General features: G+C 43.9%; 1 protein-coding gene across 1 annotated transcript in view; it reads left to right on the top strand.

Annotated features, from left to right (window-relative positions):
• Positions 1-20,511, top strand: part of ADGRD1 (adhesion G protein-coupled receptor D1) — a 212,413-nt gene that overhangs the window by 4,302 nt on the left and 187,600 nt on the right. Inside the window, exons 3-8 of the mRNA XM_075569233.1 lie at positions 4,128-4,223; positions 12,989-13,111; positions 13,557-13,802; positions 15,629-15,883; positions 18,714-18,772; positions 20,117-20,272. Coding sequence (XP_075425348.1) covers positions 4,128-4,223; positions 12,989-13,111; positions 13,557-13,802; positions 15,629-15,883; positions 18,714-18,772; positions 20,117-20,272 — 935 coding nt within the window. The remainder of the gene's footprint in view (positions 1-4,127; positions 4,224-12,988; positions 13,112-13,556; positions 13,803-15,628; positions 15,884-18,713; positions 18,773-20,116; positions 20,273-20,511) is intronic.

The following is a 20,511-nucleotide window of genomic DNA, read 5'->3' as shown; positions in this document are numbered from 1 at the left end:
AGTGGGTTACAGTCTCAGGCGCAACATTTTATTATGTTCTTACCAAAGCTTCTCAACATAGACATAGAATATGACACATTCAGCAGTTCCTTTCAAATCTACCATGGTTTTAATGGACCTGGTCACAGTAGTCAACGGTTTTCAGACCATACACAAGTCCTTACATCTGCACAGCAAAGAAGTGATGGGGTCAGGCAGTGATGGGATTAAACATTATTTTTGCAGACACATGGAGACTTTACAGGGTTTGGAGATAAGAAATAAAAGCTGAAGATCAAGACTCTCAAGTTTTAAGTCAGACAATAGTTGTGTGCTGGGAGGTCAAGTCAAATGGTTCTTATTTGCTGACAGTTTCTGTGTTCCCGTGTAATTGTAGCTGCACTCGGAAGCTTTGAGAATAAGTGTCTGTCTGGTGCTTGTCAACTTTCATTTCAACTCTGAGATGTCTTCCAATGCACAACCACCTTCAGAATAAAATACCGCTTTTTGGATACGTATATTTGGGAAAGTATTATGGCTTAGGAGATAATATGTAACTATATATTATATTTATGTTTATCGTGACTGCTTTTATAAATAAGACAAAAATATAAGGAATTTCTTTCTTCGTGTTATCTTTTTAAACTCACCCATGCTTCCTTTCATCCACCCACCCATCTCTTCCAATTCCCCCAGCCTGCAATATTATTAAACCATTCGACTCTGTCTCGATTGTCTGTTTGGCTCCTACAGAACCCCAGGGGTTGACGATTGACAGATTTCAGATGTAAGAACTATCAAGCTCTGCCAGTAGAATATGAGTATTAGCACTCTTTATGAGGAAAACTTGCATAACCAACATTACATGGGCCATTGCAGTGCTGGTGTTTGATGTAACAATAAACAGATGCCCTGACAATATTCTAAAAACAGCTGATATGAAGATGCTATTGATATTAGTCAAGCTGTCTTCTCAGTCTCTAGTACGGAATGTATCCAATGTATGTACCTTGTAAACTGCTAAATAAACCAAGTAACACTGCTATCCTAACTATTTTGGCCAGCAGATATAACTGGAACTCACACTTCATACATTTTTATAAATAGTGCCATGTTTTATGTTCTTAAACAGCTTTAGAAACATAGAATGTGGCGGCAGATAAGCCATTTCTCCAACCTCGTCTGCCCATTTTCCTATCTGCTGTAAAACTTCTGACCCCATTGATCCTCTGGCCTTACTTTGATATGTAGGATTTCACCTTCTGTTTATCCCAAGCATGTTTGAGTTCTCTTATTATTGTATTAGCCACTGCCACCTCGGCTGGGAAGCTATTCCAGGTATCCACCACCCTTTCAGTGAAGCGGTATTTCCCTCACACTTTCCTGGAGCCGGCTAACCTCTTGTTCTAGCAGCTTTCTACCAGGTGTAAGGCTTAGGCCCCGGTCTCTCTGCTGTAATGCGCGCCCGCGCTTTTGGCAGCGCGTTCAGCCGATTCCCCGGTCTGCAGCTCACTGCAGGAGGAGAGACCGGGGGGGGGGGCGTGGCTGAGGAGTGACGGGGGCGCGGCCATGACGTCTCCCGGCAGGTTCGCCCTCATTGGCTGAACCGCCGGGGGGCGTGCCTAATCGCTCGACGCGAGTCCTGCTCTCAATTCTATTGAGAGCAGGAGCAACTCTCGCCCAAGCACTGCGGCCCCCCCTCGCAGCGGGCCCGGCGCCATTGCGGGGAGGGCTCTGGTGAGCGCAGCGTCCGCCACAGCGGACGCTGTAGTAGGCAGCGGGGGCAAGGCCTAAGCCTTAGTCCGCAGAGCATGTCAGAAGCTTTGAGTCTTCAAGGGAGCAGCTCTAGAATATACTGAATGACCCTCGATTTACACATCGCTACTAAGTATTTCATTTTTCGCATAAGGATTGACTAGTGGAATACGGGTCAGCCATGACTATTTTGTGTTTATCCATTTTTTTTAACAACCTGTTTTCTATGTTAACAGAACGTAATCCCCATGCAGATATCAATATCAAATGCAATTCATATACAAGAACATGCTATTATTATTATTATTATTAGTATTATAATTCTTCTTGGCGTGATTGTACAGATCCTATCATGTACACCGATGTCTCCTCTCACCCCGTCCTGCTCAGTCATTTCTCTTCCTGATATGTTATCTTTGCATAAGTCTTCATGGCGTCATTATCACACGCAATCATTGTTTTGTAAGCATTGTGTTCTCATTGTTATTGGGCGTTATATCTCTCAACTGGCTGCCCCTTCAGTGAGAGCTACCTGCGTTCCCACAGACCGGCCTCTGGTAGGATGCATTAATGGGAAGGTCGCACTAACCTCAACACATCAAGTTAACGTCTGCACGTTGTTACTTAAGGAACACCTGCTACTACCAGGATGGGGGGTGGGGGGAGGGAGGGGGGTTGCGTGGCAACTCGGGTCCTCAAGGACCCACCAACAGGACAGGTTTTCAGGATATCCCTGCTTCAGCACAAGTGGCTCAATCAGTGGCTCAGTCATAATGACTGCATCACCTGTGCTGAAGCAGGGATATCCTGAAAACCTGACCTGTTTGGTGGCCATTGAGGACTGGAGTTGCCCCACCCTTGGTATAGACATAGAGAACAGACAATATTTAAAGGTGCAGTTCCCTGTTTTTTTTTTAAATTTATTTTTTAAGATTTTGTCCTCATTTTGTTCAGTGTCTGATTTCACCTCTATAGTTTTTGCCCTACTCACAGTATGTGTATTTTATTTCCAAAAAGTGAGCCGCGAACATACATTAGTATGGTTGGTAAGCCTCTCTCCCTTAGTGGCACCATAAGACTTCAAAGATTTAGGATAAAAGAGATTCACTGATAAAGGCCCTTTTGTCGCCTGCATGGAACACTTCCAGTGGAGTGGAACAAACAGCAGGAGATGCCATGTGATCCCAAATTTAAAATACAATGAAAAACAGCTAGGAAAAGAGAATAAAGTCGGATAATCTGCATTAAAGGGCATAACAGGTCAGTTTTAGGGAGTACTGCACTCATACTCATCCTCATCATGGGGAATGTATATCATGAATAGAAAAATATAGATTGGACCAGTCGGCACTCAATCCACTGTATATCGTTAAACAATGTAACTAATATAATGTTCGAGTAAAAGTGGGGTATCTCCCTAGCTACCACTAAGAAATCCAAATAGCCTAATAGAGATGTGATCTCCTGCGCTCCAGCCTCACAGGACTTGAGTTCAGAGCATAAGGACACAGAGGCGCCAGAGCAAGGAAAATACCATATGGAACGCGCCATTGATTTTGGGAACGGGCTTGATAAAGAACCAGGAAAGGCTCGAAACGTTTCATTCCACTTGGACACTGAGGACATGTAGAATCACTTTTTGTACAGTTATGTGTTTTGTTCTGTAGTGAGGGGGCTTTCATCTCACAGTAGCGTCATGCGGTCCTATTGTATAGGACAGGGGTCTCCAATCTCATTCCTCAAGGGTCACCAACAGGCCAGCTTTTCAGGATATCCTTCCTTCAGCCCAGGTGGCTCAATCTGTGGCTCAATTGAAGACTCAGCTACTGATTGAGCCATCTGTGCTAAAGCAAGGATATCCATAAAACCTGGCCTGTTGGTGTCCATTGAGGACTGAGTTTGGAGACCCCTGGTATAGGATATAGCTGCCTTTGTCTATTGTGCATTCCCAATAATATACATATTTCTTTTTTGCATCACAATCTTTTTTTTGTGTGTTAGCTTTGTTTGTTACACGGAGTGCTGGAGATCACATCTCTATGGTAGGCTATTCGGATATCATGAATACTCTTGGATATGTTCCTTAGCAGGTGGCACTGGAGCTCAGGGTTGTTGAGGCACTTAGATACTATGTCAGTGGTGTATTTAAAGAAGGCGATACCAACAGATCACTTACAAGTGGTTGCAAAAGTTATTAATACAGCCGGACAGTCTTCCTAAAATCCATAATGCTGTTGGGAAACCGAGGAAATAAAATGGCGCCTGGAAATCTGAAACCTTTGGAGACATCGCAGTTGACCAGCTGCATCCTTCTCCCCGTTGAGAGATATAACGTGTTTGTGTGTTGTCTTTGTTGTTGACACATTGTTTTGCTTTTCTTTTGTCCCATCCAGCTGTCACCATCCACAACCTCACTGTGCTTCCTTACCATAACTCTGCCTCTGTATATACCAATGACTCTGCCTACTCTAACTTCTCTGCAACTGTAGGTGAGGATTTCCGAGCACATATATTAATTATTTTTGACAGATACCTTCTTAGCCACTTCACTGCAATGATTTGTGAACTGATGCCTCCACCATAGAGAGAGAAGGAGGGAATTGAGCTGGTCAATGTCTTATGGTGTTTTCTGTCTGAATGAGTACTGGTTTTGCAACAGAGGTGATATACTGTAACAACATTGTTGGGAAGGTAACAGGTTTAAAGGAGCAGTTCCCCATCTCAATTTTTTTTTTACCCCCCACTCTTTTCAGATCCAAGATCCCCTTGGTTCCAGAGATGCTTACTGGTAAAGTTACATTTAAATCTCCATCCGGGGGAAACAAAATGGCAGCCAAATGGTGGGCCAATAGGAAGCCACACCATCATTGGTTGTGGCTTTCTATTGGACAGCCATTTAAATCCCCTTTAAAAAAAAACCAGGAAGTTATGCTGGTAACTTCGCCAGCAGGTATCTGGGGGTTCCCTGGAGCTTAAAACAGCGCAGTTCCACCCAGGAGGACCCCCAGGTTCCAATCCCGTAACAAAATAAATGGGGGTTTGTTAGAGTGAACTGCTCTTTTAATGGCTGCCGTGTCACTAGGACGGATTGAGCAAGTCCTGTTTCTTTGCTTTTCTTTTTAACCCCTTTGCTGACACAGGGGCCAGGATTGCATTGCAGAGCTGTGTCCACACAGGTGTTAGGGGATGCGGTTGAAAAAGACATCTGTCCATCAAGTTCAACCTATGCTAAATTTAAACGACAGATACCTATCCTATATTTGTATTTACAGCATTTTGATCCAGCAGAAGGCAAATAAGGTTTTTGGAACTGTATGTATGTATGTATGTATGTCTTTATTTATATAGCGCCATTAATGTACATAGCGCTTTACAGCAGTAGCTGTATCCCTGTTTGCCATACTGAGCAAAGAGAATTTAAATCACACAACCAACTCGATATGTCTGAGTGAGCTTCACCCATTTGTGAGCCTTCTGATCATTCTAATTTTAATTAAAAATCTTTGACTCAAGTTAAATATGATTAAATGATCTGAATGATGTCTTATTATAACATGGAGCAGTGCTGATCTGAGCTCTTATAGAGGGGATTACTGTGAGGGGACATAATTTCACCACCCAGAGAGGGGGACAAATGAAATCAATTCAGCACAAGAGTCCTCAAAACAACATCTTGTCTGAGTGTCTCTCTGGCACTAGAAGATGAATGTACCTCTGATTAATTCAGGCCGGAATCAGAATAATGTTGTGTACAGAATTCCAACGAGTGAAAACTCCTTATTGAAGCACACAGCCCTGGGTAACCTTACAGAGCTTGCTGGAAACATTCACATGGAATCCATTATTAATAGAAGGACGTTGACTTTATAACAGTTGACAAGTGCAAATTCCCATGATCAAAGGTGATGAAATCCAGGCAGTAATTTCTCAGTCGAGCTGTCTGCGCACACTGCTTAGTATCAGCCTAAGGCCTGGGACATAGTGAATGGAAGCTCGCTGAGGCGCGCTCCTGCTCTGCCTCGCCTGCTGAAAATTGAGCTTTTTCCTGTCCTTGCAGGTGAGGTAGTGAGCGCGCTCTGGGGGCGGGGCGGAGGCGGAGCGGCGGCGTGCCAGGAGGCGGGGCTAGTCCCCCGCTCCCATTGGATGGGAGCGGTCACGCATCAGCGCGCATGCGGAGGGGGAAACTATAGCCGCGCTGATGAAAGATGCAGGGGGTTTGTGCATCTGCTCAGCGCGGCTCAGCCCGCCTCAGCGAGCTTCCATTCACTATGTGCCAGGCCTTACACAACCGTGGGTAACATATGGGACAATGGATGAAGCTTCTTCACAATGGTCAGTCCCATTCGTGCCTTCTCGTCCCTGCCAGGAGACTGAAATATGGTGACCCAGAAACCAAATTAATTGGAAGCCGTTTTGCGAAATGTTCTGTAATGACTTTTTCCAGCATTTGTTTTATGACTTTCAAAGTGCGTTAGAGTCAGACACCTGCATGCAGCCACCTCTAGGATACAATATTGGCAGCAACACCTCATAATGATAATTTATAACCCCTTTGTTGCCAGGGCAGCATGCAAGGCTTGCTGCCCTCTGGCAGTGAATAAGTTAATGACGTGTCTTGTAATGTATGTGTTTTGATATCACACATTGTTTCAACCACTCTCAATGCAAGATCCCTCGGTAGTTTCGGGGTTACAATGGGTGATCCTCCCTCCTTTTTTTGCAATGAGCCAGTTCATCGGCATTTAATGCCTAACAGAAACAATTATCCCAGTTAATTCTGCCAAAGATGTTTTACAAGGCCTGTCAAATGTTCCGCATACTGCTATCATGCCAACACAGCAGGGTATCACTAAGGGCACGCTGGCCTCACAAAATGCGCTACAAGAGGATGACACTTAGTCTTTGACTGCAAGTTAATTCAGGGAGCTGGAGGTAGACAGAACAGACAGTAACTAGTTCACAGTGATGTATTTTCATTCTTTCCACTGTTAAACAGCAGGGGTGTATTGGCATCTGTGAACAAACGTAATGGTGAACTGCACATGACCTTAACTCCTTGTAATCTTTGTTGAGTCTATGGACCATTTCCACATTTCTCCCCTCAAAAAGAAAGGTTTACTAAGAGATAATGGGGAAGGGCAGGGTTTGTGGACCTGTCTGAAACATGGGTATGGGCTCACAAGGGGTATTTTTATTTGCCGTATGGTGGAGGGTTCTTGTCACTTTTTTTTTTCTCACCATGACTTACTTGAGTCTGGTTGTACCCACTACCAGCTTCCCATGGCAAAAGCCAGTAACCCCCTAATTAATGAGATGGAAAAGGTCAAACGGCTGCCAGTGAGTATCACCGCTCGGCCTTTTGGTTAAGATGTTGTGTCTGTCCTGTGAAGGACAGATACATAGCAGTTACACTTGGTCCTCTGGCTGGCCGCGGAGCAGACCGTGATGGAGCCCGAGTTCACATCCTGCTATCCCAGGATACGTTCCCGGTTGATTTGGCCGTAGTACTGCACGTGATGCATGGGGCATGGTTTTTAAGGATTTTGCACTTTGTTTTTGTTTTTTGCACTGCGAACCCCGGGGCCTTTTGGCTATGGGATCCAGAATATTTTTTTTTTAACCCTACCTGGCATTTATGGTCAGGTGTGCACTGGCACAGCTCACATACACTTATGCACAGTTGTTACTGAGCATGCGCACTTATTGTTTTGCCACTTGTATTGTATTGGTTTATGGTCCCCATCTCCCCACTAGAGTAAAGACTATGGGGGTTATGCACTAAGCAGTGATAAGTGCTTTTAAGTGAGATAAAAAGCCATTATAGCGTGATACTGCCTGCTGTGAGATTCACAAAGCAGTGATAAGTGCTTTTAAGTGAGATAAATGCATTTATAGCGCGATACTGCGTTTTGTGAGACTCACAAAGCAGTGATAAGTGCTTTTAAGTAGCCATTATAGCAGGTTACTGCACTGTTATCACTGCTTTGTGAATCTCACAGCAGGCAGTATCACGCTATAAAGTCAGTTATCTCACTTAAAAGCACTTATCACTGCTTTGTGCATAGCACCCAGAAAACCCACTTATCACTGCTTAGTGCATGACCCCCTATGGGCGAAAGCCACTGATCCTGGACTTCTTGTCTGTCCTTCTGGATGAAAAATCCGGGAAGAGGGTGTCGGACTCCCACGGGAAGAAGACACCACAGTAACCAACCCTGGATCTGTTGGGCATGATAGTGTGAAGCCCGAAGCAGCTGGAAAGGACCAGGTCTGACTTCACTCCTTGAAAAAGCACCAATTGAGTGTGAAACGCCTGGGGGGAGATTTTTTGTCCGATTTTGTTATTTGTTTCATGTAAAACAATAAATCTTTTAAAATTTTTGTTACTGCTGGTGAGTTCCGACATATTTTTCATGGGTCAGCTGTCCCGTCAATCCGTTGCCCTCTTCTAAATACCTGTTAGTGCTTGGCGCGACGCACTCGGGCAGCACTGGTCTAGTTGCATCACACGCTGATTCATCGTTGTGCCCAGCGAGGGAGAGATGCAGTTACGCAGTGAGCAGTTCGGCTCCACACCCAATACCTTATTGGACACAGGGTAAGACTACCGAATCAAGGTTACGATGTGGAGGTAATACAGTAAATTTCCTTCTACCCGAGTGCCTGGTAAGTCTGTCTGTATACCCACAATGTTCATTGTTTTTTCTCTCTCGGTGTACCTGGGCTTGCTAATAGCATTCTGACCACATAGTGCTAATGCCGACGGCGTACCATTTATTATTATTATATTGTGGTGGTTTTCCTTGGGCTTTTTCTTGGCTTGTTTGTTTTGTTAAGAGACACAGCACCTGGATTATGACTACTTTGTGATCCAATCACAGAGCGAGCACCACTCCTCTTGGGATTCCTCCCCAAAATAGAAGCTGTTTGTGAGCTGGCGCTTCTTGGCTTTTTGGCTAAGATCAAGGGTAGTTTCTGTTCCCTTCATGGCAGGGATGAAACAGTGGCACTCACCTGGTCACCTGGCCCAGGGGCCAGGAAATCAACGTGGAGCCCAAGTCTTTCTGCTTGACCACCCCAGAGGAGACCACATGGGTGTGCGTAGTAATTGCATCGGAGTGATGTGCTAGGCATATATGGGTCCGCTGAATCGAAATCATTTGGAGTGAAATTTTAAGCCTAGTGACATAAAAAATGTAGATTACAGTAATATAACCTGCAAATGAGCAGTCTCGTAAAAATGAAGGCGGCCGCGCACACTGGAAGGCGGCATCACTTATTGCAACGAAGTCTTACACATTGAAAGCAATTGGGAATAAGTATTACATGTTGAAAGGTAGTCTTACACCTTGGAAACAGTCTCACTCATCCGAGTACAATCTCGGGCATTGGAAGGCAGTCTCGCTCATCAGAAGATAATCTCAGACATTGGAAGGCAGTCTCACATCAGAAGACAGTCTTGGACATTGGAAGGGAGTTCCACCAATCAGATGACAGTCTCAGATATTGGAAGGCTGTTCCACTCATTGGAGGGCAGTCCCACTCATTGGAAGGTAGTCCCACCCATTGGAAGCAGTCCCACCCACTGGAAGGTAGTCCCACTCATTGGAAGCAGTACCACCCATTGGAAGCAGTCCCACCCATTGGAAGCAGTCCCACCCATTGGAAGCAGTCCCACCCATTGGAAGCCGTCCCACCCATTGGAAGCCGTCCCACTCATTGGAAGCAGTCCCACCCATTGGAAGGCAGTCCCACCCATTGGAAGGCAGTCTCACTCATTGGAAGGCAGTCCTACTCATTGGAAGATAGTCCCACTCATTGGAAGGCAGTCTCACTCATTGGAAGACAGTCCCACTCATTGGAAGGCAGTCCCACCCATTGGAAGGCAGTCCCACCCATTGGAAGGCAGTCTCACTCATTGGAAGGCAGTCTCACTCATTGGAAGGCAGTCCTACTCATTGGAAGATAGTCCCACTCATTGGAAGGCAGTCTCACTCATTGGAAGCCGTCCCACTCATTGGAAGGCAGTCCCACCCATTGGAAGGCAGTCCCACCCATTGGAAGGCAGTCTCACTCATTTGAAGGCAGTCCTACTCATTGGAAGATAGTCCCACTCATTGGAAGGCAGTCTCACTCATTGGAAGACAGTCCCACTCATTGGAAGGCAGTCTCACTCATTGGAAGGCAGTCTCACTCATTGGAAGGCAGTCTCACTCATTGGAAGGCAGTCTCACTCATTGGAAGGCAGTCCCACTCATTGGAAGGCAGTCCCACTCATTGGAAGACAGTTCCACTCATTGGAAGGTAGTCCCACTCATTGGAAGGTAGTCCCACTCATTGGAAGGCAGTCACACTCATTGGAAGGCAGTCTCACTCGCTAAATCAGAATCAGTGGCTTCATAGACTCTCCTTGTAGTTAGAATTGTTTTGTAATTTTGTTATGTGTTGTCTGGAATCCCCAAATCTCACTCAGTGGGTACATATAGCTCAGTTTGACTGTGAAGGACCACATTTCCCCACACGGAGAGGGAGTCAAGTTGAACCAACCCTCCCCAGAATGCTAATCCAGTTACACCTCTTTCTATATGTATTTAACAGAATCGGATGTGTTACATCGAGCCTGCCAGAGAATCACTCTAAAGCTATTTAGCATGGAGCTGACTCTTTTGCACAGACATTTTACAGTCTCAGCTGTTCAGAAAACTTCAGCATTTGGCAAAACAACACATTAATTTATGGCCCTAAATTAAAAAGCTGACCACAAATTGTACTCCGTGTGCTTTTTTTTGTGGTGTAGGCTTAAGGAAGATTAATCTTAAGCCATGTGACTTAAGTGGGCCAAAAAGTTTCATTTTATCATTGGAAGTAAAACGTCTTGAAGAGGGGTTCTCAACGCCAGTCCTCGAGAACCCCCAACAGGACAGGTTTTCTTGAGATCCCTGCTTTAGCATAGGTGGCTCAATCAGTGGCACAGTCAAAAAGCCTGCTTCAGCACAGGCAGCTCAATCACTGGCTCAGTTGAAGAGTGTGTCACTGATTGAGCCACTTGTGCTGAAGAAGGGATATCCTGAAAACCTGACCTGTTGGTAGCCCATGAGGACTGGAGTTGGCCGCCCCTGCTTTAAACAAAGCAGAGTGGGCAGCCACCAGCCGCAGTGATCCTTTCTTCCACGCAGTAACCCAACAAAGGATTGAGTAGGAGTGGGCAGTGTGAGGCCTTCCACTGGACCATCAGATTGTTAACAAATTACAAACTTTTGAATCTCTCCTTGTTCTTCATTCAGAGCTGACAGAGAGTTTGTAACTTATTATCTATCCAGCACACTTCCTACCTCCTTTAAAAAATCATAAAATGCACAATTTAAGTCTGAAAATGTAATAAATTAGTGGTGCTCTGAGTGCTTTTCAAATAAATAGTCACGATACTCTGCGTCACCTAGTACCGTTCTGTTGCGACACTGACCGAATTCTGATTCCGGCTTGAATTACGAAGTTGAGCTATAACAGTTTGTCTGAAATCCATCCAGTGCTCTGTTCTCTGATCAAACACACACAATACTCCTAATACGCCTAAGGCTGCGTTTATAGTGGCCGCACGCGTGACGGAGCGTGCGCCTGCCGCTCGCGTGAAACGCGCACCGAAGCCCGAGGCGACGGGGAGGCATGGTGGAGGCGTGGCCGTGATGTCACATGAGCGGTTCACCCTCATTGGCTAAACCGCTCGCGTGAGCCGGCCGGCGCGCGGCAAAGACAAAATGTTTTGTCTTTGCGAGAATCGCGCGCACAGTCGTGCCTCTTCGCTCGCACGGTTGCGCTGTCTATGGGCGGCCTCAATGAGAAGAGGTTTGTTGTTCCTGCCGCACATGCGCGCGCCTTTGCTGCCACTTTAAACGCAGCCTAACATTTTTTAGGCTACAGTACAAGCTACGTTTAAGAAATATACTATATAAATATACTACTTACTCCCTGACCCCTTTAAGCAGCAGTCTGCCCTGATCGCCAATTTTGGGGTATTTTATTTTTGCATTTGCTTTAAGAGATCTCTTCGTGCCTATTCTAAAGCTGTTTTGAATTTAAAATCTCATACTGTTCACAAGACATAAGCAATTGAAATATTAAGTGACCGGGAGTTTAAAATGAAGTTCATTGCTATCTAACGGTAACCTCAGAAGCTTGAGATTTTTTTTCATGCTAGAAAAACTATTTGAGAAAAAGAGCAGGACATGCTTACAGGTCAAAATACATTACTAGCACTATATGAGTTAAACTATAAATACCTTTTTTGGGGTGTATTGCTACTTTAACATCCAGTCACGTGTATATTATCAGTGGTGTTATCATGTCATGTAAACCAAGACAAAGAACAACAGAGCATTTTTTATTTTTAACACAGTAACAGTATCAGTAAATTATGATAACACAATGCCAATTCAATTAGTTTTTCTGCCTAGTTCTGCTAATTTAGGGGGGGAAAAACCCTCATGAATAAACCAGACTCAAGTAGATCATTTATTTTCGAATTCCTGGAGATAAGCATGGCTGCGGATGGGTTACACAAGCCGTGCAGATAGAATGGATTGGATGAAAATGGTCAATAGCAAGCGGATATTATAAGTGCTGGAGGAACAATATTTCAATTTGCATGAACTGAAGGAAACAGATGGATTGTGTAAGAGTCGCAGGGATGGGCACATTTATTGGCGCACTGCTAAAAGCACAATGAATATGGATGGCTAATTCACTGATACACTACATGTGTGTGACCTGTAACATTGACCTCAGTGATATCCGAATACATAACCTTATATTATCACAGCCTAGCATAGCTTCTCAGTAGAGTTCAATGGCACAACGTGCACATTGTATCACACCATATCACAATATAGTATGTTGTTGGTAAGACCTTTGTACATTTAGGGAACACTTTTTTGGTAAAAGGATCTATGGATTTCATACCAATTTATTTACCTTGGACAAACTCGCCAGCTTTTGTTGTCCAATATTAATGTATAATAAGTTATCAGAAATTGTAGAAAGTCAGGTATCAAATGGGGTGTGCATAATAATAAATAAAAAATGCTCATTAAGTGTATGGATATATTTCAGTTGAACCGCCTTAGTGTGCATTGTTTACATAATGTGCCCATCCATCCCTACGCTATGACCGTAATGGGATATTGGGAGGTAGAGGTCTACCAAAGAACATCATGTCCATACAGTGTGAAAGGATTCTACTTTGCTTTATCCTCCTCAGATATTGTAGAAGGGACAGTCAACCAGGGCATTTACCTCAATGAACACAAAGGCTCTACTCTCCTCTACTTTGGAAGCTACAAAAACTCATGCATTAGTAACCCAAGTATTTGTGGACCTGAAGGTTAGTGACACAGATGTACCTTATATGTTTAATTTTCTTTCAACTCCTTTCCGTCTTCCTGTAAGTGTTAACACTTGTAGTTGGGATGTCTTATTGCCCACATTATAATAAAAATAATCCATAGTGCACTCAGCGGGCGTATGCAGCAATGGACATATTACAATTTACAGGCATACAATATCCTTGGTTTAGGAAACGTAAAACCCAATGTTTGTTGGTTACCAAAGAACAGGCAAATGATGTGCCTAACTTAAGGTCAATGGAATTTGAGCCATTCTCTCCCACTTCAACGGTTGTGTCGTTATCACTAGGTTGCTTCATTTTCCCTATGCTAGCTTACATCCTTGTAACTTGTTATTACCATTTGATGAGCGCCCATCTTGTGGTCTCGCTCGGGGCATCCTTTTGGGTAACGTTTCTCGTTTTGTCTCCTGTCATCCATCAGGAGTATCATTTTCATTTTTCTGGAAGATACAGGACCCACAGCAGAAGAAGCAGCAGAAGAAGCACGTGAATGAGGGCCAGCAAGAGGAGCCCCAGGGTGGTGGACAACCATCACCGCAAGCACATGCATCCGGGAAAAAAGTGACATCCAGTGGCTTTGAGGTCTACTCAAATGAACATGAAGGTTGTGTGGAGATCTACACTCCTGACAACTCCAAGGTGTGGAAAGCAAGCATCCCCCCACCAGGTACCTAGAGTGGCTGGGGCTGTAGTGTGCATGGGTAGAGGTAGTTGCACTTTGAGACCACACTCGGGATGTAATGGAAAGTAGGGAATATTATGTAGTAAGAGCATTAACTGTTTAATGCTGTGGCTCCCTACAAAATTCTAAACTTCCCTCTCCCCCCCCCCCACCAAAAACAAACAAACATTTTCTAGTCTTTAGGTCCCCCCATTCTTTATTTAGGGTGCCAGAAAAAAAATGACCCAAGTATTGGGACTTGGTTCCTCCAAAAATCCTATTGAAACAAATAGAGTATTCCGCATGATAAAATAAATAAATTGGGTTATTGATGCAAGAGAACTGCCACCTTTCTGTCTCTCACACTCTGACCCCTCTCCCTGTCGGTCACTTTATGTCCTCCTATTTCTTTGACACTTTCTGTTTCTCCCAGTGCATATATACCCCTCCTGTCACTCTGGGCCCTTTTTGTAAGTCTTCTGGGCCCTCCTAGGGATGGCCAGCTCCTCAGACTGAGAGACACTGATATAATGTCTCAGGGCATAACACAGGAGACCTTTCTGCTTTGAGCCACTGCAAGTCAGCAGAGTGCAGGAGCGGATTGCCTAGTACCCACGTCCAAGGGGTATTCGCTATCCATATCCCAGGATTACTCTAGAACCCTTACACACATCTGCTACTGCCCCCATATTTTTGCTACTTGAGAAAATGATGGTACAACAGTAGTCAACGTCTAGAGCTGAAAAAGAATAGTTCTTGCCAAAAGAAATAGATGGTTGAGTAAGTTCAAAATGGACATGCAATTATCCTAGTGAGTGGCAGAAAATCCATCCAGACACATCTTAATCCATGAATCAGGATTTAGAAATGTACTATACTAAAATTACACATGAAGCAGTGCACAATGTATCAGTCTAAAAATTGATTATATTTGTTGGTTTATTACTTTACACAGATCAAATCATTTAAGAGCATCAAGTAGGTTTTGGTACATTTTATGAAACTAAAGGAATACTGTTGGTAGCATTTTAGTTTAGTTTTAAAAAGACAAATGGCAATCCAGCTTGCACTGTATGCTAACCGATGTTGCTAATGCTAGAAGGGGTCCAATCAATGTATATCAATCTAGAAGAAGGTATTCATGGCTTTGTACACGAGATTCACAGGTTAGTGTAATAATCATTATAAACGGTTGGCTCAATCAGTGGCTCAGTTACAATGACTGAGCCACCTGTGCTGAAGCAGGGATATCCTTAAAACCTGACCTGTTGGTGGCCATTGATGATTAGAGTTGCCCACCCCTACTTCAAAGGATATACATTTCTCGAGGATCATTTATAGGATTAAGCGTTTCGAATTTATAGGCTATGAATGCCCAGTAACAGGTAAAACATTAAAATAAAAATGAATGAAAACAAACTTAGCATAGGGCTGACGGTGTAACTCACTGGTAAAATCACTGCCTTTGAGGCTGGTTGATTGCCCTTCAAATACCAAGCTGGGCTCTCTCTGTGACCTTGGGCAAATCACTGCATCTCCCTGTGCTTTCGATTGCAAGCTCTGCGGGGCAGGGACTGGTTTCTGACTGCTGTACTTACATTGCTCTGTACATTGTAAGTGCTATATAAAAAAAACAGAACAAATATGATATAAATGTGATGCCCAAAGAATATGGTATTACCTGACTATTAATATCCTGCCAGCGACTCCAGCCTTGCCATCAAACATGAGCACGTGAGCTCTTCTCTACATTAACTGCAGTACATAAGGTACGTGCCTGTTCTAGGGTGTTTTTGCTCTGTCCATGAAACGTTTGCTTCTTTTTCCTGGAGGTCCTTACTGGACACACGTCCTGTTCACCTGGACTTCAAGTCACGGCCTGAAAGTTTATATGAATGGCACTTTCAACACCAGCGACGCCAGGGGACAGGTGTCCCACAGCTACGGTGACAGCAATGACAGTTTGGTCATTGGGACAAACGGCGATTCTTCCAAGCACTACGTGAACGGCGCCTTCGACGAGTTCGTCATCTGGGAGAGAGCGCTCACCCCCAGTGAGATTACCCTCTACTTCATGGCTGCCACTGGTACGTTGATTTGGGTAAGCAGCATTAACACAGTGTTAACGGGATCTATGTATCTAGCTCCCAGGCTGCCTGTATGTTCGTAGTGAAGCTTGCACTATATGTGTCTACGTATCAAAGGGTTTTGTGTTTAGAGACGGGCACATTTGTTGAAATTCGATCCACGTCTTTTTAAAAAAAATAAATGTTTTATATATTATAATTTGGGGGTCAAGAAAAAAAATGGTGAATATGTTTCTAATTTTTTTTTTGCGAATATTCTTATTTTTTTTGTAATTTTCTTTTGCCAATTTGCAAATACAGTATCCTCTCATTTTTGGGTTATTCTCTTTACAAATTATTTTTGCATTTTTCAAGTATATAAATAATAATAATAAAAAAAAAGATAGTGGCTTCCACCCCTTCCTCCCCCCCCCCCCAAACTCTAAGGCCTCACTTATACCAGAAACTGCACAGCGATCCGTTGACGTCATCGTAGCGACATGTGCACATGCAGAAGCGATTTGTAGCGCTACTGCAGGGAGACACGGGCAGATTTGTTTAACATTGCACTGTGATTGGCCGTGCAAGTCACGTGACGCGGCCTTCGCCTGTGAACAACAAAACAAAATCTGAAATCTCTTCATGAGACAGAAGCTTTACCATCGTAGCGCTTATGTTGCTACTGGTATGTGCGTTCTCATTGGATTTTATTGTTTTGTTTTGAAGCTGCGCGGCGTTGCCAGTGGTTTCTGGTATAATCGCGGCCTAACAAATCCATCTCTGTTTTGGTTTGGTCTTGTTTATATTGGGGGAGTGTTATAGGCAGGAACACGATATATTAGTAGTGAAGATTCTTAATACATGTAATATGACGGAATAGAGACAGTTATACTGGGTTCTGCCTTGTCCTATCTATGAGTTATTACATTCTGCTTCATACATAGACCACCTATATGCGTTATTCTAGGTTGGGTAGGAGTGATTTTAAGCATGTGTTTGTAGGGTTCGTTGCCTACTGCTTGGTGGAGTTATGTCCTTAGCAAAGAGAATGGAATCCGGCAAACCAAATGATTTGCATTACCATATATTTATGTCGCCAACACATAACACAGCGCAGTACAAAGGTTTACCAAATGAAGGCCACAGCTGGTAGTGATGCTAATAAGGGTATGGAGTAGATTTGTATAACCGGCAAAATAATCAGCGCATTACAAAATGGACATGAAAATACAAGGAATTATATTAAAATACTGCATAAATGCATGACGTTTTAAACACAGGAATCCCTGCCCTGCAGAGCTTGCAATCTAAACAGCGCTACATAACATTTTTCCCAAGTTTGCCATTTTCACTTACAGTATTGACACTGCAGTTATTTAAGTGTCTCCCCCTTTTCCTTTTGTTTGAAATAGCCCATTTGGAAACGGCTGACTTCTGTATGTACATCTCTCACTGCTCTGCGGCAGGGGTGGCCATCTTCAGTCCTCCTGGACCGCCAACACGACAGGCGTTAAGGATACCCCTGCTTCAGCACAGGTGGCTCAGTCAACAACTGCATCACCTGTGCTGAAGCTGGGATATCCTGAAAACCTGACCTGTTGGTGACCCCTGAGGGCTGGAGTTGGCCACCCCCTGCTCTGTGGCATGCATGCACAGTATCACTGCTTTTCACCTCCACCGATAGTCCGCATTAGCCTTTCACGTGTCTGAGTCCTTTAAACGGATCACACGTGAGAGAGATGGATCTCATGATATTCCTATCACAAGCAATAGGAACCGTGATACCTTTTCTCACTGTTAGATCCTGCGTTCCACACAAGGCATCAACCTTCATATAGAAACCTACATCATCATTGCTTTCCTTAATGCATTGCAGGCCTTTTTGGCTCCCAAAGGGTTAAATGCTTCCCATGCCCTCCCGCGTTACACATGTAGACCTCAACAACCCTTCCCATATAGTCTAATTGGGGACCCTTGCTTGTTTCCAACTTAGATTGTAAGCTCTCTGGCCCAGAGCCTCCCTTTGCCCTGTGCAGTTATTTCTCTGTTGCGCTTATCCCAGTTGCTTGTACCTTATTTACTTTATATTGACATTTTGTAAAGCGCTGCCTATACTGTCGGCGCGATATAAATACAGTGATACATATATACATACATTGCAGTTTTTTTTGGAATAAAATATGTATATGTGTGTATATATATATATATATATATAGAACTTTGGACTCACGGAGAAGTCTGGGCCAGAGTGGGTCAAGGGAGTTGGATGAATATTAATTAATATTATTATTATTATTTTAGGTCGCTTTTTAATTTACATTGTTCTACTAGATACCCCAAAAGTATTTATTTGACACTTCGCTCTTGAAAGGAAAAGCCGTGCCCCGGGATTTTCTGTTTTGGATTAAACGCTGCCAAAGCAGCTTTCGTAAGCAGGCTCTGCAACTGCTTTATCTTTACAGATGTTTCTGTGCAGCTGGATAGCTGCTCGGCCAGCGCAGAATTGGGGAATTTCCGCGCTCCTCTCCTGCCGGCATTTATTAAACACGCGCCCAGGACCTGCTCCTGCAAGTGTGATTGCAATAAACTCTTTCACTGCCAGACGGGACAGCAATCCTCCCCGGCAGTGAAGGGGTTAATAAAATAAACGTCCTTATTTGTGGACGCAGTTTTTTTATTTTATTACCTTGTGATTCATTACGGACGTCTCCGGCAGCAACGCAGGATTCAGGTTTTCGCCCCCGTGCTTTGGCACCTGCGCAGTTGGCACATTTCCCCACCTTTCGGCAATAAATATTGGCGACGCGTTTTGGTGTACGGTTAAACTTTATCAATTCTAATCTCTTGTCAGGGGAAGAAACGCTCATTCCTTCGACTATTTCAAGTGTATCCAGCGCTGCAAGCCCCACGGTAAGAGGAGAATAAAATGCAGTCGTGTGCGCCCTCATTCAATGCAGTTTTCTTTACCTGTTGTATTAAAATGTCATATATTCAATGGAAAGCAACCTAAAAAAAAACATTGGAAACCAAAATGATGATTACAAAGCGCACTTTTAAAGGAGTAATACAAGAGCTTTTCTTTTTTTAACATTTTTTTTTACACAAAATTGGAGCAGGGGGTCTCCGGAGCTGAACCCCTTTAATTTCAGCTCCGGGGACCCCCTGCTTACCTCCATGGGCGGTGCCGGTATCTGCTCCAGTTGAGCTAGCTGGGGTTTAAAGTTTAAAGACCCCGTGTCACACGGGCCAATGGGAAGCTGCACCTAATGATGTGATGGCTTCCTATTGGCCTACAGGGGGGGCGGGAGCTTGGAAACGCTGCCACAATGTAAACCCTGGTTTGCCAAGCAGAGCGGCTACTGGTATCTACTACTGAGGTAAGTATCACCGGAAGCACGGGGTCCCCGGAGCTGAAATGAATAGGGTTCAACTCCGGAGATCCCCTGGTTCAATCCTTTTTTTAAGAAGCCCTTGGGTTGTCGCTTTAAAACCTAGCGCAGGAGTTTTCCATACTCACTTATTTAGCCCCCATCCTTTTTTTTAGACGAGGGGGCAGCAGGGAGTCTGCAGAACTGAACCCGGTTAATTTCCGCTCTGCGGATTCCGAGGTTCTCGAGATATTGACCTGTAAAGATAGCACCAGTACAGTGCCCTCCCGGGGAAACAAAATGGCGCGATGCAGGGGATTTAAATACGCAGAAGTACCTGCGGCCCCTTTCCTGATAAGTATCTAAGGAACCAGAGGGTCCTTGCACCTGAAATTGACACGGATCAGTTCCGGGGACCCCCAAATCTCCATCCACTTAATGTACGGTAGCCATGTATTTGTCATCATAACTCTGTGCCCAGGACATACATGAAAACGAGAGGTAACTGTCAATGTATTACTGCATGGTAAAACATTTTTATAAATAAATAAATCTGGGTGAAAAACACCTGGTGGGGATTTAATACACATTTAATCATCAATAGCCAGAAAACTTATTACATTTTACAAAAGGCAATTTTTAGACCCCTTATAAACGAACAAAAAGTATATAGAAAATACTCACTGTAGAAATGGCGATACTGTTTAGGCTCTATGAAGTATTCAGGCCCCTCTGGCAGGGAAGAGAAAGTAACATAGCCGTGAATAATGAAATATCCTGCTCCTGGTAACACGCCGCTAAATACCACAGTGTGTGAGGAGGGTCCATGTTCTCACTGGGACGCTGACCAAAGGATTGCAGAATTTTGTGTTGTTTCTGTCTCCAGGTCTCCGCAGACGCAGACCAGCCCATTATAACCAACCTGACCCAGGCGAAGAGGAGATTTCAGCACTCGCAGCCTGTGCTGGGTTACCTTGAAATTGTGTCACAGATCCTGCCCAACAAATCCTTGTCAACAGACACAGCAGGGAACCTAACCCAGGTACCTGTGACCCCAAAGCAGCACCAGAGCAAAACACATATCAGTACTATCTATCTATCTATCTATCTATCTATCTATCTATCTATCTATCTATCTATCTATCTATCTATCTATCTATCTATCTATCTATCAACCAATCTTTGTATATATGGATCTATCAATCATCTATATCTATCAATCATTTATATCTATATGTCTATCTATTATCTATATCTATCAATATCTTTTAACTATCATCT

This window comes from Ascaphus truei, chromosome 13 (genome assembly GCF_040206685.1).
Source record: "Ascaphus truei isolate aAscTru1 chromosome 13, aAscTru1.hap1, whole genome shotgun sequence".
NCBI lineage: Eukaryota > Metazoa > Chordata > Amphibia > Anura > Ascaphidae > Ascaphus > Ascaphus truei.
The sequence above is the reverse complement of the archived record's forward strand: the minus strand, read 5'-3'. Positions and strand labels throughout refer to the sequence as shown.